Genomic DNA, 21,513 nt, shown 5'->3' on the forward strand with positions numbered 1-21,513 from the left:
ATGCTCTTAATTTGTGTTCTGAAGATGTATAAAGCTCTTACGGATTTGACATGAGGGTGAGTAATTAATGACAGAATTTTCATTTTTGAGTCTATCCCTTTAAGTCGTCTTGAGACGTCTCTAGAAGTTGGGAACCATGGTTCAGTATACGGAGTGAGTCGCCCCCTCATGGCGGAGAGAGTTGACAGAAAATAGAGTAGGATTTAAATAATGTTGCCTATATTAGCGCCACATCTCAGTGTGCCTTTGACTCTCCGAAAGATTTTAACCCAACTTGTTCTGTTTGTCTCATATAAAGGCAATCTACAAGATGGTGGGGACTGTTATCATGATGAAGATGAACGAGGACGGCCTGACGCCCGAACAGCGGGTTGACAAAATCTTCAGTAAGATGGATAAGAACAACGACGACCAGATCACATTGGAAGAGTTCAAAGAGGCAGCAAAGAGCGACCCGTCCATTGTATTACTGCTGCAGTGTGACCTGCAAAAATGAGCGTCTCGAAAAAAGAGCCAGGGACTGCACAAATGATTAATGTTCCATTCAGTTTGCAGCTATTTCCACTGATAAAAAAATTGCTTGGACTACCTTTCAATGAATCCGCTTCCTGTGTTTGAAACACTTGTGTGCATGAGAATGTTCTTTGCTAACGAATTTCACATACGCACCCACACGGACACCCTCGCACACACAAATACACTGACACACAAACATAAATGCATACACACATACAGACCATGCCATGCACAAATAGAATTATATGAATATTAATATACATATATATTGAGTTGTCTAAATTAACTGCCAAAATGTGAAGAGTGTGCAAAGTACCTTCCGAATCCACTGGAGCTTGCGCATCATTGATGTGCTGTATTCAATCGAGCTACTATTTATTGTACTGATGCTAGCTATGTGTACCATATACTGCGTAATGTCAACCGAACCGATTCTTATGGTAATCGTAACTGTTCCGGATTTACCCACTCGTCTGGATGGACAAAAAGATAAGCTCGTGTCCATCCGACTTTCCCCTTCAAATGTGCTTGTACTGTTGGTGAATATAAATGTAGTTTATTTGCATGCCATTAGGTTTGCCTTAAGAGTACTTCCCTCATTTGCATCCCGCATAAAGAATGATAACAAGCCTTATTTAAAAGAAACATTTGAGATGTGATTGGGGAAAGGCTGGTTTACTACACCTTCTGTGTGTAGCATGTACATCACATGAGAGGGATTCAATGGCCGAATGTAATCCGTGAGAAGAGTTCAGCGACTAAGAGCGTACATTCATTCTCATGGTCGAAAAAATATGGCGCAAAAAAATTCCCATATTAAACCTACAAGCTGTGCAGTTTCAGAACGTCATCACATGTAATAAATTGCATATCAGTGTGGAGATATGTGGGGCCCGAGCATGGAATGAATTTATGAAAATCATTTTTAGGTTTAAAGTCATATACAGTGATGATTTTGCCTCAAAAATGTACCCGTTCTTGACAGCTAAAATGTTCAAGACTGTATTTATTCCTACTTTTTATTACATGCTGTTCTTAAAGGAGAACTCCAGCTGAGGGTTTTAAAGGTTGACCCTAAGGTTATTACTTTTTAAATCCAGACATTTGCACCAACTGCACATTTTGAGCACCGACTCGATTTCTAAATACGCACGTTTCTGTGCTCCATTTGAAAGTACATTCTGCCAGTGTCAAGAGCTTTACACAAGCATAACCTTTGTCATTGTAATGTTTACCTACGTAGGCACCGCACCAAATTCATGCAATGGCAAACTTTTCCAATTTCAAAGTTATTTTGTACATGTAGCATGTATTGTGCCCCTGATGCCATGGCTGCACTACTCCTTGTGTTGTGGTTTAAACTAATAAAAGAGTATATGGGATTTTTTTCCTCAATGTCAGAGTTTGATTTGAAAGGAGTTTGTTGTCAAACCAAAGCCTGCAATTACAGTATCATTTGTAAATCAGCACATATCAAGACTAATATTAGCAACAGTTATGCAGTAATTTTTAAAAATGAATTGTGTTGTAATTTAGGATGAATGTAAAAGGTTATAATTTTCATTAGAGAAAGTAAAAATGAAGAAATACTTGGAATATTTCTACTCAAACTCAGTTTTTCATGTTATAGCATCAACCACTTGATGTAGTGAAATTAAAATTGTGATATAAGAAAACTAAACACCTTTTTTTCAAAATTTAAATTAGAAATTTCATGTTTCATCCAATATATTAAAATATATATGTGACCCTGGACCACAAAACCAGTCTTAAGTATCATCGGTATATTTGTAGCAGTAGCCAATACATTGTATGGGTCATAATTTTCTTCTTTCTTCTTCTGTCGATGTTTCATTAGGATATTTTGTAAATTTCCTACCATAAATATATCACAACTTAATTTTTGATTAGTAATATGCATTGCTAAGAACTTCATTTGGACAAACTTTAAAGGTGATTTTCTCAATATTTAGATTTTTTGCACCCTCAGAGATTCAAGATTTTCAAATAGTTGTATCTCGACCAAATATTGTCCTAACAAACCATACATCAATGGTTATTTGTTCAGCTTTCAGATGATGTATAAATCTCAATTTAAAATAATTGACCCTTATGAGTGGTTTGGTGGTGCAGGATCACATATGGTGGCGTCGAAATTTTTATTACGAGCAAATGTAAACTGTAATAACTTAACATGTCCGTTAGATGGCAGCAAAGTGTTGAATTCGTGGGACATGAGTGGCTAAATATATAAATGTTCACTCCCATTTAGTGGATTTTAATATTTTAACCGCTCAGTTGGGTGTATTGTTCCGTGCTGTTTATTAAAATGAAGAATTCGTAACTATTAGATATTTTATATAATAACTTTTTATCACCTATTTACATTTTATATTGCCAATGTATCACACACACACACACACACAAAAAAAAAAAAAAAAAAAAAAAAAAAAAAATCATGTACAGACGTCATATTGTATATCAGAAATGATATAAAATAAAAATAAAATAATAAAATATTAAATTTCGGCCGAATATATTAAATTCTATAACAAATTAAGGGAGCACCTTTATCTGTCGCCTTCAGAGATTTTGAGAAGAATAAATAGCTTGGACATTTTGCAATATGACTCAGTTTACTACGATAAATGTGACATTTGGCAAGGAGCAATAAAAGGTTAATAATAAGGTACTAATTTATTATTTTGTTCCCGTTATAGAAATCAAACAACAAACATCCCAAAAGCAGATTTTGGCCTATAAACAAAAATCTTTAATACTGCATAAGAACAAAAAAAAAAATGTTTTTGTTAACAACTGTTTATTGAATTTCTTCTAATAACAGTAATATCAAAGAACAAGCAACTGTGCAAATTTATGTAGATGTAGACCTTTAATAATAAATAAATAAATAAATAAATATTTTTATAAAGATTTTTAGAAAAGATGACACAACATTAAAAACTGAATGCCATAAATTTACAGTTTTCACATTAGATCAGAACAAAAAATATTATGTCTCGTTTTGCTAGGAGCACCACCATAAGAGCAACTTGTGTCAGGTTTATTTTTACATAAATTACATAATTAATTTATTTATTTTGTAAAATGTATTTTATTTTATTTTTATTTATTTATTTTTTAATCACTTAGCATTTTACAACAGTTGCCAGGTGGTGAAGACAAGAAAAAGATACAACTTTATAATGAAATAACACAACTTAAATGAAACATGAGTAGACTCGCTGCTTGACGTCAAACCAGGCCGTAGGCTCACCGGAAAGACGTCATCGCACTGCGCCATCGAACATTGTAAAGTGCGCAGCTGCTTCGCTTGTGCTAGCTGCTACGGATTACAACTAATAGAGTGTTTTTTTGTTGTAAAGTTTGAGTTTTTTCCTTTAAAAGACCCAGCCATGGCGATGCAAGCAGCTAAACGCGCGAATGTAAGTCCTGATTTGGTTCAAACGGTCAAATGACCCTGATGTTGATACTGTTGGGCTCAAAATGGCTAAACAGTATAATGGATATTAGTGTGTATTGTTGTTTTCCTGGTATAAACGTGATCAGTTATCTCTATAATACTAACAAGTAAACGTTATTGCTAGCTGTATGTTAAAAATATATGTTTCTTGCTTTTGTGTGTTTTACGATTTGACGTAGTTAGGACTATAATGTAGAAATGTGGTCAAAACATTTACCATGTTGTTAGAACTCACGAATTCTTTTTCATAATTAAAAGTCATTCGAAGCACTTTGAGGACGTTTAAATTCTTTAAATGGCTATGTGGTTTGTGTTTTAATAATCTGAAACTAACATTTCATGTATGTTAATGTTTCAGATTCGTTTACCTCCAGAGGTGAACAGGATATTGTATATTCGTAACCTTCCTTACAAGATCACCGCAGAGGAGATGTATGACATCTTTGGAAAGTATGGGCCAATTCGTCAAATCAGAGTGTGAGTATCATTTTATTTACATACTATTATTCATAACCGATTCTTTAAATTTAAGGAAATACTGACAGTGTGTCAGCTGAGTAACTGACTGTTCTGTGATTGTTTAGTGGGAACACACCAGAGACGAGAGGAACAGCCTATGTCGTATATGAAGACATCTTCGATGCCAAAAATGCCTGTGATCACCTTTCTGGATTCAACGTCTGCAACAGATACTTAGTTGTATTGTACTACAATGCAAACAGGGTGAGTTTAACAGTTTTTGCCTTTGATTCAAACACTATCTTTATGATATCTGAAATCATTGTGTTCACCAAAAATTAAGATTCTGTCATTTACTTAATTTCTGATTCATTTCAAACACCTATAACTTTATTTCTACAACTATATTATGTAGAATGTCCAAAACATTGTTTTCCATACAATGAAAAAATGTAGTGACTGTTTTCAAACTATTTATTATCAGTTCCTTTATTAAAGTTAATGTCATTAAGTGTGATACACAACTCTAATGTTACCTGTTTTTGTTTTCAAGGCTTTCCAAAAAATGGACACAAAGAAAAAGGAGGAGCAGCTGAAACTTCTCAAAGAGAAGTACGGGATAAACACAGACCCCCCGAAATAGTCTTTTTTTTTTTTTTTTCCCCCGTTGTTCTATTATTTTGTTTTGCACCCATGTCCTTCTCACTTTACTTTAAGTAGTGATTGTTTTACAAAAAAACCCTGTTGAACAGTGTTCATTACTTGGCCTGAAGTCTTGTTATATATTGAGCTAATGTCTTTTCCAATGAGTTTTCTGTTAATATTGAATAAAATGGCATTTGTTCATCAGCATTTGTTTTATTAAATCAGTGATTTTCTTTTTTAATATAACTGCCTGGTGTCTCATTTGCACATTTTTATTATACATCTAAAGCAGTACACAGTAGTTTTTACAATTTAAAGTATAGAATGAACATAACGATTTGACCAGAGGCGGACAGTACTGAAGTATTTTTATGCTGCATTAAAAGTACTTTTCAAGTGTCTGTTCTTTTTCTTTAGAAAACTTTACTTCACAGCATTCCAAAGCATAATATTGTACTTTTTGCTGCTCTGATTCATATTAAATATAATTTAATACTTAACTGCAATAGAAATCTAGTACTTTCCTACTTTTACTGAAGTAAAAGTAATTCAAATATTTGCTTGAGTACAAGAAAGTACTACATTTTTAATGTTTAATGTTCACTACTGTCCACCTCTGGATTTGACTGGTAAAAAAAATATTCTGGATTCACATTTCACTGGTAAGCAATATAATATTGCATATTTGCTTTTTAAAATATAGACATTTTTTCTGTAATTGCGGGGTTTTTTTTTAGTAGCTGCATTTATATGATTTCGATTATGCAATTGATTATTAAATTTGTTTTAGAGATGAGTGAAAAAAACCCAGCCTGATTAATGCAGCCAACTTCTTTCACTTTGAATTAATTTGATTACAACGTCTCCATCTTTATAGTAATACACAGTTTTAATAGGTAATAATTTAATATCTTGCATTGGACTAGTAGTTAAACATCGTTAAATATTGTTGCCTCCGTCTTTTAATGAACTTCCGTCTGATAAATAAATGAGCCAATCAGCTGAAAGCGCGAGAACGAGGCGCGAAAGCTACGTTCGTGGCATTTAGTTAACGTTACGTATCTCTTAATTACTTCGGTTAAGTGTCGGATTTAGAAGTAGTTCGTTTTCCCTGATTTTTGTTTAACTGAAACTTTGTTGTTTGCTAGAACTTCTAAAAGTATCACGGGGTGAAAATCCATTTTTCGGTACTTAATCATTAATCCTCCTCGACGGCTGACAAGAAGCCAAGATGTCGTTGGTCAACACTGAACTAAAAGCGGAATATACCCTGAAGTGGTGAGCGTTTGACATTAATGTTTCATGTAGGCCTTGTCTAATAAATGTGTGCTGTTTAAATTAATCGACATTAGTCGAAATGGTTTTGTCGCGTTTTAGGCGTTAGGAATTTCACAACGTTGAATCGTTTATTAGTGAGTTTATAAAATCGAATTTAATTTTTGGGACAGTACGCTGAACATTGAACGTACAAGTTTGCGTTTTGTTGTGCATAAGCCTAAATACAGTTGCACTGCTTTTTATTTACGCTGTCTTGCATCCTGACAGACCTGATGCTTTATTGACGCTATCGTTACCTTGTTTAAAGTGATTTTTTTTTTTTGGTAATTTTCAACTGTTTGTTAAAACTGACACAGCTGAAGCCACATACGAAATTTAAGGTTACCATTTTAATTTTATGGACCAGTGTATTTGATATGTAAGCCAGTACATAATTGGAGCAACAATATTTTGTTTATCAGTTAGTAATATTCTATGTTAGTGATCCTGTTTGTGTATTTCATGTGGTGGCAATCAGAAGCTGCACCTGTTGGCAGTAACCTCACAAATCTCACCTGTGAGAAAAGTCAGTTGATAGACTTCAACACATTTTCTAATTACACTTGGGTAGCCTTTTTATTTGTTTAGTTTTTTTTTTTTTTTCTTTTTTTTTTTTTTTTTTTTTTTAACTGTTGACATTTTGTACTGTAGTTGGTACCTTGAGGCAAATAACTATGTCCTGTTTCCTGTCCCTTAGTTTTATATTTAATGTAACCTTGAAAAACCAAAATACTTTCTTATATACACTACCAGTCAAAAGATTTTTTTTAAAACAAATTTTAATGTTTTTTTTTTTTTTTTGTTTTTTAAAAGTATTTTCTGCTCACCAAACCTGCATCTGTTTGATCCAAAGTACAGCAAAACAGTAAAAATGTTTTCTTTTTTAATATATTTTAAAATGTAATTTATTCCTGTGATTCTAAAGCTGAATTTTTAGCATCATTACTCCAGCCACATGATCCTTTAGAAATCATTCTAATATTCTGATTTGCTGCTCAAAAAACATTTGTTGAAAACGGCTGAGTGGAAGTTCTTTTTTCAGGTTTCTTTGATGAATAGAAAGTTTTAGAAATGGAGACAGCATTTTTATGAAATGGAAATCTTTTGTAATATTATAAATGTCTTTATCATCACTTTTGATTAATTTAAAGCATCCTTGTTAATAAAAGTATTAATTTCTATAATTTCTTTACCAAAAAATTATACTGACTTTAAGCTTTTGAATGGTGTAGTGTAAAATGTGACAACTTTTTATTTCAGATTGGAGTAATGATGCTGAAAATTTAGCTTTGATCACAGGAATAAATTACATTTTGAAATATATTAAAATTGAAAGCAGTTATTTAAAATAGTAAAAATATTTCACAGTATTAATGCTTTTGCTGTATTTTGGATCAAATAAATGCAGGCTTGGCAGGCAGGCTTTTTTTTTTTTTTTTTTTTTTTTTTTAAAACATTAAAAATCTGGTAGTGTAAATTGTAGCCTAAAATCTTGATCTTGGTTGTCTTACATTGTTAGATGTTTCCTATTTAGTGTTGTACAAAAAAACCTCTTGACATTTGGTTGGAAAATGTGTGTCCATAATTTTTTTTTTTTTTTTTTTTTTTTTTTTTTTTTTTTTTTTTTTTTTTTTTTGTCTAGACCTTGATTATGGACCAATATTAAACAATTTTCCACTCTTCTCTTCACTTTCTAGATACACCTACTAGAGTGAGTGAGTTGCAGAAGGAACCACAATGTGTTCTATTCCGGGACTCCCATCAACGGGTTCAAATGTACCCGTACTCATTACCAGAGTAAACCTAAACCCGGCATGTGTTCTGGTAGAGTTTTGGGGGAATTTTGATCAAGACCGAAAGTTTGCTTATCAGCAGCTAAAAAAGGAGATTCAGTACCCCAGAGAGGGTTTTTGTGAATCGGATGGAAACCCTGGTGACTTGTGCCTTGTACGAGTGTACGAAACATGGTACAGAGCCCGTATAGTGTCTAGAGACACTGACGAGTACAGCGTGTTTTTAATTGATGAAGGCAGAACGCTGCGTGCAACTGTAAACACTTTAGCATGGGGCAAAAGTGACTTTTTCTATCTTCCCCCTGAAGTTGAATTCTGCGTTCTTGCCAATGTCCTGCCGCTGTCTCCTGAAAACAAATGGTCAGCAATGGCCTTAGAGTTCATGAAAACCTTCTGTGGTCGAAGAGTCAATGCCACTGTCCAAGATGTTCTTGTGCCTCATCGAACATTCCTTCTCGACATTCCTTGCCTGTCCAGACAGATGTTTGAAATGGGCTTTGCGAAGAAGTTGTACAGTGATCGTTTCAAGGAGTTCGTTTCCAGATCTTTGCAGGCCAGCAGTGGAACTGGAGAACCTCAGAGAATTTCTTCCATTAGGACCAAACCAGTTGAGATCATTGAGCAAATAGAGAAGCAGCAGGCCTACATGTACCCAGAGCTGCAAACCGATACTGTTGAGACTGTTGTGGTCACAGAAGTAACAAGTCCATTTAGAATATTCTGTCAGCTTAAGGTTTTCTCTCAGGAGCTGAAGAAGTTAACAGAACAGATAACTCTGCATTACGAGGGAAGAGTTGGATGCAATTTTGCAAGACCTGAGAACTTAGGCAGCCCATGTGCATCAAGAGGAAATGACGGCAAATGGTATCGTTCTGTGCTGCAACAGGTCATGTCTGCCAACAATGTGGTTGAGATTTTGCAGGTGGATTATGGGAAGAAGCAGTTTGTACAAGTTGAGAATGTCAGACCACTCGCCCCTGAGTTCTTCAGGATGCCTGTTGTAACGTACGTGTGCTCCCTTCATGGAATAGCCGACAGAGGTATTGGATGGACAGCTTCTCAGATCGATTACCTGAAGTCTCTCCTGCTCAACCGCACAGTGATCGCCAAGTTTCAGTATCAAAGCCTTTCTGAAGGTGTCCACTATGTCACGCTTTATGGAGAGGAGAACACAAACATCAACAAGTTGTTTGAACTGAAACAGAAATGTTCACTGGTATCTGACATGACCCTTACAGATTTTGCTGTTCAGAAGAGCCCATCATCTCAGAAGAGCAAAATTTTAGAGACAACCAAGACCACACACATTGATGAAACCTACTCTGACCTTAAAGGGAACAAGCCGGTCTTTTTCACCGAGAGTCTCACACCTAACACTTCACATCTGGCTGTTGTACAGCACGTTGAGAGCCCTGGAAAGTTTTGGATTCAAACCCAGCGGTATGCTGATGAATTCAGTCAGCTAATGAATGGTCTTGGAAATCTGTACATTGATCCAGCAAGCTCTGAAGGATTGGTAAGAAAGCCTGTCGTTGGTCTCCTCTGTGCAGCTAAAGCCCAAGATGGTGTGTTCTATAGAGCGGCTGTCTATAAGGTAATTGACAAGAAAGCATTAGTGTACTTCCTCGACTATGGCAACACAGAGCTTGTTGATTGTGTCAACCTCCGTCAGTTGCCTCTGAGATTTCAGCAGCTGCCTGCTGTGGCAGTAAAGTGCTCCCTCTATGGCATAAAATCCAGAATGAAACATTGGGACGAGAGGGCTACATTGTTCTTTTCGAGACTCGTCGAAGACAGAGTACTTGATTTGCATGTACAAGACAAGCATCAAGACACTCACATGGTCCAGTTAGTGGATCCGAGTTTAGATGGAGAAAATGATATAAGCAAGCTGTTGTGCAATGCAGATTTTGCGGACAGTGAAAAGACCTTTGTGGAAAGTTATGCCACAAGATCTGGTGTTTTCTTAACAGGAGCTCGGCCTCAAACACCTTCCACTTCTTCCACCATAACGGACAGTGCATCCGCTTTCAAGGAGTACTTGTTTCCCATCGGAAGTTCACTGGAGGTAACTGTCTCCTACATTGAAAGTCCTAATGACTTCTGGTGTCAAAAAGCTAGAAATGCAGCATGCTTAGAAGTGCTAATGCAAGACATTCAGCGTTTCTATGCTCACAGTGAATTTCAGCCACCTTTGGAAGCCACTTGTGTTGCCCGTCATCCTGAGACAGGGATATGGTACAGAGCCTTGGTCATTCAGAAGCACCAAACCCCTCATGTTGATGTCTTGTTCGTCGACTACGGACAGACAAAGAAGGTTGCTGTTGAGGATCTTCGAAAAATCACTCCAGCATTCTTGAAGATGAAAGGACAAGCCTTTCGATGCAGTTTGTATAACCTGATCCAACCAGTTTCCCACTCAGCTTTAGACTGGAGCCCAGAAGCCACATTGCAGTTTCAAGAGTTTGTTGACACAGCAGCGTCCATGAATGTGCCCTTAAAATGCACCATATTTGCTGTCATGTATGACTCCCAGAAGGTTGTGTTCAATGTGGTAGACTTGGAGACTCCATTCCAAAGCATTTGCAATCTCCTTGTCCAAAGACGTCTAGCTGACCGTGCTCCTTCAAAGAAAGCTCCTCTTCCACCCTTTCGCCTGGACACCTACTATTACTCCACACATGGAGTCAAGACTGGATGTGAAGAGGAAGTGAGTGTCACCTGTGTGAAAAGTGTCACTCAGTTCTATTGCCATCTTGCCAGGAATTCAGAGGAGATTGAGAAACTTTCAAACAAGGTCAACTCCCTGTGCCGTCAGCTAGAGGCAACCAAGTGTCCTCAGACTTTTGGAACAGTTTGCTTTGCAAAATACACAGATGGACTTTGGTACAGAGGCCAAATAAAGTCTACAAAACCATCAGTTGTGGTCAATTTTGTGGATTACGGCGACACCTTGGAAGTTGGAAAATCAGACTTGCTGCCAGTTCCAATTGAAGCAGGAGAGATCATGTCCTTCCCAGTGCAAGCAATTGAATGCGGGCTCTCAGACATGCCTGAAGATGTGCCATGTGAAGTGGGAAACTGGTTCCGTAATTTTGCGGACAGTCATTGTTTCACTGCTTTGATTGTGGCAAAAGACCCAAATGGAAAGCTTTTGGTGGAACTTTATGAGGGGAAAACTCAAGTGAATGCACTGATCAGACAGAAATTTCACAATGAAATCCATAGAAATGAGCCAAGCGCATTCAAAGGATATAGTTCAAAGAACAGAAGTGCACAAAGTGGGGCAACCCATATGAAGGAAAGTTCCAGTGGCCCAAAGCGAGATTTCATGGATCAAGGTCCGCAATCCTGTGAAAGTTACGGAGCACAACAAGGTAATGCTGAATCAAAACAGCCCCGGAGCAAGTGGGGATTCAATACAAATGGTCGACCGGAACCAACAAGAGATTTCGGGACATTGCATAGTTCCCAGAAACATCACGAACCACAAGGAAAGTCCAACGATAGAGCTGATGTGCGTCGCCCTTGTCCATCTGACAAAACTGATGCTGTAAAACCCAAGTCTCAGCCTCTTTTTAACGAATCAGCACTCCCAGTGAAAGTCATAAAACCAAGTCTAGAAGCCGAAGTGTTCATCTCCCATTGCAATAGCCCTTGTAGCTTTTTTGTTCAGTTTGCAACTGATGAGGATGACATTTATTCGCTCGTGGAGAAGTTGAATGCTGACCAGTCAAGGTGCACAAACATCGATGCCAGTGATATTCGTGAGGGAGACTTGGTTTGTGCAATGTTCCCTGAAGATAACTCCTGGTACCGTGCAGCAGTGAGGAAAAACACTGGTGACACAATCAATGTTGAATTTGTTGACTTTGGAAACACTGCTACGGTTCCTGCCTCAAAAATATGCCGACTTGATCAAGCATTTGCTTTGCTTCCTAGGTACAGCATCCACTGCTCTGTACATAAACTGAATGTTGAAAGTGGTGACCAAGAACTTGCACCCAACTTCAAACGAGTAATTGAACAAAACATTGAAAAGGTCATGTGCACATTTGTGAAGATGTCTGGGAATGTTTGGGAAGTGAAACTTGATGTTAATGGTGTAATGCTGGGATCCACCCTTAGCAATGATGCTACACCAGCAGCTGAGCTTACGACCCTAAGTGTCAAGCAGACATCTGAAATCAAGCTTTGTACCCAATACAAGAACCCTGACGTATCAGCTGGACAGCTGATCACTGGATACACCTCATTCATCAAGAGTCCTCAGCTCTTCTGGTGTCAGTATGCAACATCGGACAAACTTCAAGAGATCTCAGATGCGTTACAGAGTGCTGGCAATGCATCAGAAGATACTTTGAGTGAGGAATCTCTTCCAGTTGGAAGTGCTTGCATTGCTCTTTTCACTGATGACAATTTGTGGTATCGAGCTAAGGTTACATCTAGAGACCTTGACACACTCTCCATTACCTTTGTAGACTATGGAAATGAAGCAAAAGTCAATATCTGTGACGTTAAAGCACTTCCACGGGAGCTATCAGATGTGCCCCCTCAGGCATTCGACTGCCAGCTTGAAGGTTTTGATCTTTCCAAGGGTTTCTGGGCTGAAGAGGCAGATGATGCATTCTTTGAGCTAGTTAATGACAAGCCTTTAAATATCATTGTTGAGAAAATGGGGAGCTCTGAAAGGCCAAACCTTGTCAAGCTGGATTGCAATGGTGTTGTTGTCAATGATACCATGAGAAGCTATTGGAAAAGTAAAAATCTTGAAACTCCATCTGTTGAGCTCCTAAGTGGAGCAAATCTGGTGTACGACGATGGCTCTGACTCGGTAGTTATTCATGATTCAGACACTCAACATGCTGACAATGAAACCTGCACTTCAGTTCTCGAAATGCATCATTCTGAACAAGAGCAGCTTGATTTACTGACAAGTACAAAAGTTGGAAATGAAGCACAGGATGATGTGCTCGAAATGATTACTGGAGATGATCCCTCACCTGATGCAGTGAGTATAGTGCCCTCTGATGCACAAGGGGACCTTGAAACCATATGTGTCGTAGATGAACCAGTTTCAGCTTTCACAAACCAGCATGCCTTTGCCGAAGAGACCGACCCAACTGCTGTTCCTGTAGTTTTGCCACAGCACTCTGAGGGAGCTACACCTAGTATTATCTCAGAGAACATAGATAGCTTCTTGATGAACAACACAGATTCTCAGTTATGCATTGTTGAGGGACCAGAGTCACCATCACTTGAGATCATTCAATCAGGTAAGCCTAAATGTGACTTGCATTTTGTAGTATGACTTTTAGAGATGCAGTGTTCACTGACAGAAGTCTCCCTTCTTTCCCTTTATTCACATTTTTAAAGACTTGGGCTGTTTAAGGCGAGCAACAGAGAAGAAGCCTGCTGGGTCAGAATGTGTGATATGGTCACATGTAAGAAGAACTTGGTGCAGGGCGCGAGTTTTAAAAAGTTCTGAAGACACTGTATTGGTGAGTATTTATTTCTTTTCTTTGACAGCTGCCTTTGTTTTTCTGGTAGAAAAAACTGATTTTGTTTTGTCTGACTTCAGATTCATCTTTAGACTTGCATATTTTATTTTTCAGGTGTTGCTTGTGGAACATGATTCTGAGGTGGTAGTAGATCCTTTCAACATCTTTGAAATTCTGCCAGACAAGCCACTGCAGGTGTGTGATGCTGAATCTATTTTTTTTATTTATAATCAGAAAGCATTTTTACTCATTTATTGTTTTAATTGCAGATTTCCTGCATTGAAGCTGCAGTTCCAAGAGGTGAGTATTATATTTTTTTTAGTTATATTTAAAAGGGGACATCAGATGCAAATTTCACTTTTACATGGAGTTTGCCTATGAATGTCTCTTAGCAGTGTGTGGACACAACCACCCTACAATGATAATCAATTCACTCCATTCACAATTTTTTTTTTTTTTTTTTTTTTTTTTTTTTGTATCTCCCAAAAACCTGAACAGCCTTAATTTATCAAGCCGTGTTGATTTTTCTGAGCAGTATGTCGCCATGTTGCTCAGGCTCCACCCGCGACCGTTGATGGACTTTCCTGTATTAGCATATTTCCATCCTCGGCCGGTTGTACGTTGTCCGTTATTTTTTTCCCTTGCCCGAGCAGCTGTAATGACAACGGTGTCTTGTAAGCAATATAGGCGTTGTGTAGTTAGGTGAAAAAGTGAACATAAGGCTTTGTTTTCTCCCAACAGCAGAGCCACTGAGGATGCAATAAATTAGTTTTGTTTTTTTAAGCTAGTGCACCACCAAATACACAAAAAATGGAAGAGGGGCGGGGTAAAGAGACATGCACAGAAATGTGTCACTGTGAACAAAGCTGTTTTTGATGAGGTGGGTCCCCCCCCCCCCACATGACCATTGAGGAATTTTAACCAAAGTATATTGACAGACTTTCCACGAAGTTCCTAAAGAATAACACCAAAATGGGCATCCAATGCGATACTACTCATTGTAATTTTTCTCCACAAATGCCTTAGTAACAAATATATATATATATATATATATATATATATATATATATATATACACATATTAGGGGTGGAGCCGAATCCGAATACGGTATTCGGAAAGGCACAAATAGCGTGTTTTTTACAAATACTTATTTCGAACAAATACTTAAAAAAATATTTGTATTCGGGAACAAGAAAAACTTTATATCAAAAAGCTGCGTTTCCTCATGAGACCGCAGTGCATGCCCGCATGAGCGAGTGAGTGGGTGACATTCAGGAGTCGGAGGGGTTGGGGGCAGGGCATATGCTCCCAAAATTTAATCTGCGCGACCGCAAAATATATTTGGAAGCATTTGTGCGAGTGCGAGAAATCGTTGCGGTGCGACTTGTTTTTATTTCTTTACAAAACTTTCGCTAGCCTAACTACTGCCCAGACTGCTGTGAGCTGATACAGTGACAGTTTCGCCGTTTTCTCCAACATTACATAACTAACTAAACTTGATCTTTACATTCTTAACAGATTTTAGATATTAGCCGTCAATCACTCCCTGTCACTGACACTGCGCTCCGCTGAAACTCGGAACCGGCCGTTTTTTTCTCTCTCTTTAACCAACCTCTGTTCCGGATTTGTACAAACTACATTGCAATTAGGGGTGTGTGATATGACGATTTTTGATTGTGGACAATTAAAATGTCTCCACAATCTGCTTTTGAAGAAATATACTATATTTTGTGCTACAGCGCACATTCTGGCATACATTCACATCAAATGATAACTCCACTCACGCAGGGGCGTAATTTCCACTGGGGACACACTTTTCAAAATCCCGTTTGTGTCCCACCACTTGAATAGTTTTGTTAAATTAATGTCTTGTATTGTGGAATGCACGCTCAGCACCGCAGAGAGTTTCGCGCCATCATTAAAACTAAACCGAAAGTAAAACGCGCGCGCGCGCATTCAAAAGCAATTTTAATACCCCACGTTTAGAGAGCGACTCCCCAGTTCACCTTAGCATAGCTTCCCGTCACTCATTAACTTAGTTGGAACTCCTCACATGGATTTGGGCAACCAAATAGAAAAGAGTGTGGCTGCTGCTGAGATCTCTTGGTCCTCCACCAGCCAAAAAAAGTGTGTAGAAGTGTAACGCAAAAAAACTGGATTTTTACGCCTATTTTGAATTTTACTCGAATACAAATACAAATACAAATACAAATACTTTTCTCCCCTCAACAAATACAAATACAGATACAAATACCGGCTGCTTTGCACACCCCTAATACATATACATATACACTACCGTTCAAAAGTTTGGGGTCAGTACATTTTTTTTTTTTTTTTTTTTTTTTTTTTTTTTTTTTTTTTTTTAAGAAATTAATACTTTTATCCACCAAGGATGTATTAAGTTAATAATTAAAAGTTTATTAAAAGTTAATAATAAATAATTTACATTGTTATAAAATATGTATATTTTGAATAAACACTGTACTTTTTAAACTTGTTATTCATGAAAGAATCCTGAGGGGGAAAAAAAAAAAAAAAAAAAAAAACAGGTTCCAAAAAATATTTGGCAGCACAACTGTTGATATTATCCAACATTGATCATTCTAATAATAAATCCGCATATTAGAATGATTTCTGAAGGATCATGTGACACTTAAGACTGGAGTAACGGCTGATTAAAAATTCAGCTTTTCATCACAGGAATAAATTCTATTTTAAAGCATGTCAAAATAAAAAACATTATTTTTATATTGTAAAAACATTTTGCAATATTACTGTTTTGTTTCTATATTTTTAATCAAATAAATGTAGCCTTGATGAGCATAAGAGACTTCTTTAAAGACTATTACAAGTCTTACTGACCCCAAACTTTTGAACGGTAGTATATATGTGTGTGTGTGTGTGTGTGTGTGTGTATATATATATATATATATATATATATATACACACACACACACACACACACACACACATATATACTACCGTTCAAAAGTTTGGGGTCAGTAAGACTTGTAATACTCTTTAAAGAAGTCTCTTATGCTCATCAGTAATATTGCAAAATGTTTTTACAATATAAAATAATGTTTTTTATTTTAACATACTTTAAAATAGAATTTATTCCTGTGATGAAAAGCTGAATTTTTATCAGCTGTTACTCCAGTCTTAAGTGTCACTTGCATATTCTAATATGCGGATTTATTATTAGAATGATCAATGTTGGATAATATCAACAGTTGTGCTGCCAAATATTTTTTGGAACCTGTGTTTTTTTTTTTTTTTTTTTTTTTTTTTTCAGGATTCTTACATGAATAACAAGTTTAAAAAGTACAGTGTTTATTCAAAATATAAATATTTTATAACAATGTAAATTATTTATTATTAACTTTTAATAAACTTTTAATTATTAACTTAATACATCCTTGGTGAATAAAAGTATTAATTTCTTAAAAAAAAAAAAAAAAAAAAAAAAAAAAACGATAAAAATGTACTGACCCCAAACTTTTGAACGGTAGTGTATATAATTAATTAATTAATTAATTAATTAATTAATTTTTTTACCTGAAATAATCCATTTAAAGGAGAAATCCACTTCCAGAACAACAATTTACAAATAATTTACTTACCCCCTTGTCATCCAAGATGTTCATGTCTTTCTGTCTTTAGTCGTAAAGAAAGTATGGTTTTTGAGGAAAGCATTTCAGGATTATTCTTCATATAATAGACTTGATTGGTGCCCTGATTTTGAACTTCCAAAATCATCTTGTATAGCAAAATGATTGATCCTTTTTTTTTTTTTTTTTTTTTTGAAAAATAAAAATTTGTGTACTTTAAGCACAAAAGCTCATGTAGCACAGGCTCTAGGAGGCATGTTCACGATGCTACGAATTAGTGATGGGTCGTTCTTGAACGGTTCGTTCATTTTGAACGAATCTTTAATGTGACTCAGGAAGAACGACTCATCTCGGGGAGTGATTCGATCAGTCGCGCATGCGCAACATCCTATTAGGTTCTGTACTGTTTCTAGTCTTCAGGTTTTTCGAGTCGTTTGTTTATCTTATGGGGTTGTCACGTGATGAACGAACGACTCGAACCCGAAGACTCGAGATGAACTAATCAACTCTTTTTCTGGCTTACACTGCGTTGGTTGAGCTTATGGGGCTGTCACGTGGTGAACGAACAACTCAAACCCAAAAACTTGTCAGATAAGAGGTGAGGTGAGCTAATCATAGACTAAAGACCCAGGTAAACAATGAATTAATCTTTTCTGTTTCTTTTAACATTATAGTTTTGTTTTGTTTGTAGTGTGATCAACGTTTGTGTAAGCAGTAGATGTGTTAGGGAAGTAACATGTAACATGTTAATTATATTTTGCTAAAATTAACGAAATGACCCAAAAAAAAAAAAAAAAAGATAATTTTGCTGAACATGCATCTCAGAACCTGTGCTACACGAGCTTTTGTGCTTAAGTATACAAATTTTTATTTTCTGAAAAAAAAAAAAAAAATAAATAAATAAACTGATCGTTTCACTAGATAAGACCCTTCTTCATTGGCTGGGATCATTTAGAACCCTTTAAAGCTGCATTTAAAATACATTTTGGAAGTTCAAAATCGGGGCACCAATCAAGTCCATTATATGAAGAAAAATCCTAAAATGCTTTCCTCAAAAAACATAATGATCATGAACATCTTGGATGACAAGGGGGTGAGTACATTATTTGTGAATTGTTGTTCTGGAAGTGGACTTCTCCTTTAAGATCCCTAATCATATCAAATGTTTTGTAGATGAAGCAACCAAGGAGAAACATACTGCATTGAAGAACGATCATTCAAAGGTAAATGGCTGTTTAACTATGGTATGTAGAATGTTTACAGCAGTTGGAAATAGAAAAACATGTTCTATTCTATTCTGTCTCGGAATACGTCAGGCGGGAGATTCAGAATATTCCACTGTTGTTGCTTCAGAGTCTGAGGAACCAAATGGTAAGTGTTTGTATACATTTACAAAATAACTGCATCACATACTGCTAGGGTAGAGGAAAAATGTATACACTTTATATACATTAAAATATGTTATGTTGTTATTAACTGGTGGCAAAGAAAATTGTAAAATTGTCAAAATTGCATTTTTAATATGTCAAGGTGAAGAAGCACACATTGACCAAATGGATCCACTTGATGAACTGGCAGACCAGGTACAGTGTGGCGCTGTTGTATCAATCAAAACCAAATACAGTTGACTATTAGTAATTGATTAGCTCACAATGTCTCAACATGTGTTCACTTGCAGCCTCAAGCCACGGGGTGTGTGTCCTGTTCAATTGTTTTGGTTGAAGATTCTGAGGGTAAGTGAGCTTGTTTGCTTACTGCTTGTTAAGTATCGGAACCTCATTTACAAATAGTACATAGTACACACATACTCTTCAAATGTGCTGTATGTCTGTTTGCATGAAATAATGATATTCTGCATTTAAATGAATATTGCGTTCAGACAGAATCAAATTTCAAGTTTACGTGACAAGTTTTGCATACATAATGTGCGGATGTCTTGTTCATTTGACTTATTCATTAACCAAGTTTACATGCACATCGTCCTTTTAAACAAATCTGAAGTGTGTAATTCCATTAGGGTTACCAAACAAACAACAACAAAAAAACAAATGTTATCCTTTTTTGACCTCAATGCAAATGACAGGGCTGTATTTTTTTTTTTGGTTTATTTTAGTGGAAGATGCATCGCAGGAAGGTGCACAAGTGGGTGATCTTGTTCAAGTACTGAGTGTAAGTACACATTGTGATATACTAACTATATAATGACTACTTAAAGGATGAGTTCAATTCCAGAATAAAAGTTTTCTTCACCCCCATGTCATGTCTTTCTATCTTCAGTCGCAAAGGTTTTTGAGGATAACATTCCAGGATTTTTCTCCTTATAGTGAACTTCAATGGGAGCCAATGGATTGAAGGTTCAAATTGCAGCTTCAAAGGGCTCTACATGATCCCAGCTGAGGAGTAAGGGTCTTATCTAGCGAAACAATTGTTCATTTATGGTTCTAGTTTTAAACCAGAAATGCTTGTCTTGCACTAGCTCTGCGATGTGCATACATTTCACTACATAAGACCCTTATTTCTCGGCTGGGATCGTGTAGAGGCCTTTGAAGCTGCAGTTTAGAGCTTTAACCACCATTAAAGACCTCCATATGCAGAAAAATCCTAGAATGTTATGCTTAAACCTTATGTTCTTTTTGACTGAAGAAAGAGACATGAACATCCTGGGTCACATGGGGGTGAGTTAGTTATCAAGAAATTTTTATTCTGGAAGTGAACTAATCCTTAAATGATTTTATTAACCCATTCATCTTCAATATTATTTTTATTTATTTATTTTTTGATGCTTCAGCCAGAAAGCAAGGAGCCCCAAGAGGATTTAAATACTTCGGTTGGAGAGCAAAGAGGTTACACTTTATACTTTAATGAAGATAAAACTCCAATAAACTTTATTAAAGAGTAGTTGAATGTAATGTTTCATTGTAATTTGTGCAATGTGACTGTAGAAGATGCAGCCACAATAAGTACTGGTGTGGATCTACTGATGGATTTCCTTGATGTGGCTCGCCATGATAAGGTGTTTTGTCTCTTCACACACTTATCTTGATTAAAGACCAAAATATATTTCCCTCATATAATATTTTTGCAAATGCAGGATGTGCGTGAGACTGAGCTTCAAACGGATGACTTGCTTGACGAGTTTAATAGTATGCTAAGTTTGCATTTTATATTCAAATGAGTGTCTTTCAATTTGAACAAATATAGATGTTTAACATCTATTCGTTTGTATTTTTCTTTCACAGACGTTACTGAAGATCTTATCGTTCTTACCAGTGATGGAACAGAGTCTGACACAGCATCTGATGACACTGTATTATAAGCTTATTGTTAAATTTCTTGATTCATTCATTAACCACAAACGTGAGGTGTTTATGTTTCTATTGAATATTTCAGCTTCAGGGTGATGCAGTGACTATAGAAATCCATACTGATGCTGAAGAGTCTTCATGTAAGTTATTTAAGTGTAAATATATTTGGATTATTATATTTATTATTAACAGTCCCACTGTTACTTAAAATATTAATTTCTGGTTAAAGTGAGAACTGATGGCAGTGTGCTTCACAGGCTTACAAGAAACATCAGATGCATCCAATTGCACCAGCGCAGAGGATTCACGTCTCACTCATCTGACCCTGAAGGTTGAGGACGCATCTGACGATGATGTCATTTTTGTTGGTGTTTTGCAAGAATCCCAAGCAGAAGTAAATGAACCAGAGAGTGAAAATGAAAAACAGAAACTTGACTAAAGTATACATTGTAAACCTCTGAAGAGGTGGTTGATGTATCCTAAGAGGCAAGTTTATGTAGTAATGTTTTTTTTTTTTTTTTTGTTTGGTTTTTTTTTTTTTTTTTTTTTTTGTTAATCACATTTAAGTTGCCAGTAGCTTGATGTAAAGTGTTTTTTTTTTTTTTTTTTTTTTTTTTGCCTAATAACAATAACATTATAATAGCAACAATAAGCACTTCTGGCTTGTTTATGGAGTAGACCTGTAATCTTGTTTTCTCCTTCCATTACTGTTCAATGATTTCTCATTCCAGATGAAGGCTGTTTTGTTTGTTTTTCAGTTATTACACAGCCTTTGTATTCCTTATTGCATTTTGAAACAGTGTTTCTAAATTAAACTTTAGCCAGGGATTTTTTGTTTGTTTGTTCAGATGCTCTTAAATGTTTACATTTGTGGTGAAAAA

At 36.2% G+C, this 21,513-nt stretch overlaps 3 protein-coding genes across 3 annotated transcripts in view; all 3 read left to right on the forward strand.

The window, feature by feature from the left end:
• The window catches only part of vsnl1a (visinin-like 1a), a 39,190-nt gene extending 37,279 nt beyond the window's left edge, over positions 1–1,911 (forward strand). Inside the window, exon 4 of the mRNA XM_051138972.1 lies at positions 299–1,911. Within this exon, the coding sequence (XP_050994929.1) occupies positions 299–496 (198 nt within the window). The 3' untranslated portion in view covers positions 497–1,911. The remainder of the gene's footprint in view (positions 1–298) is intronic.
• A 1,881-nt stretch (positions 1,912–3,792) lies between these two features.
• Positions 3,793–5,308, forward strand: sf3b6 (splicing factor 3b, subunit 6). The gene is made up of 4 exons (XM_051137867.1): positions 3,793–3,962; positions 4,359–4,477; positions 4,585–4,723; positions 5,013–5,308. Exons 1-4 carry the CDS (start codon positions 3,933–3,935, stop codon positions 5,100–5,102), a joined length of 378 nt encoding a protein of 125 aa, XP_050993824.1. The 5' UTR covers positions 3,793–3,932; the 3' UTR covers positions 5,103–5,308.
• Positions 5,309–6,139: 831 nt separating this feature from the next.
• tdrd6 (tudor domain containing 6) lies at positions 6,140–21,240 on the forward strand. Its single transcript, XM_051138837.1, has 16 exons — positions 6,140–6,382; positions 8,119–13,490; positions 13,591–13,715; positions 13,830–13,910; positions 13,985–14,015; positions 18,501–18,550; positions 18,644–18,698; positions 18,858–18,910; positions 19,006–19,060; positions 19,441–19,496; positions 20,116–20,170; positions 20,270–20,340; positions 20,419–20,470; positions 20,567–20,634; positions 20,718–20,772; positions 20,890–21,240. The coding sequence occupies exons 2-16, from the start codon at positions 8,159–8,161 to the stop codon at positions 21,069–21,071; spliced, it is 6,321 nt and encodes a 2,106-aa protein (XP_050994794.1). The 5' UTR covers positions 6,140–6,382; positions 8,119–8,158; the 3' UTR covers positions 21,072–21,240.
• The last annotated feature ends 273 nt before the right edge of the window (positions 21,241–21,513 follow it).

This window comes from Labeo rohita, chromosome 20 (genome assembly GCF_022985175.1).
Source record: "Labeo rohita strain BAU-BD-2019 chromosome 20, IGBB_LRoh.1.0, whole genome shotgun sequence".
NCBI classification, from domain to species: Eukaryota; Metazoa; Chordata; class Actinopteri; order Cypriniformes; family Cyprinidae; genus Labeo; species Labeo rohita.

Coding starts and splice junctions, on each gene's coding strand:
- tdrd6 (XM_051138837.1), top strand. CDS start 8,159: ATGTGTTCTATTCCGGGACTCCCATCAACGGGTTCAAATGTACCCGTA. Junction 19,497..20,115: donor ATCTTGTTCAAGTACTGAGT/GTAAGTACACAT, acceptor TTGATGCTTCAG/CCAGAAAGCAAGGAGCCCCA. Junction 20,635..20,717: donor ACACAGCATCTGATGACACT/GTATTATAAGCT, acceptor TGAATATTTCAG/CTTCAGGGTGATGCAGTGAC.
- sf3b6 (XM_051137867.1), top strand. CDS start 3,933: ATGGCGATGCAAGCAGCTAAACGCGCGAAT. Junction 3,963..4,358: donor AAGCAGCTAAACGCGCGAAT/GTAAGTCCTGAT, acceptor TTAATGTTTCAG/ATTCGTTTACCTCCAGAGGT. Junction 4,724..5,012: donor TGTACTACAATGCAAACAGG/GTGAGTTTAACA, acceptor TTTGTTTTCAAG/GCTTTCCAAAAAATGGACAC.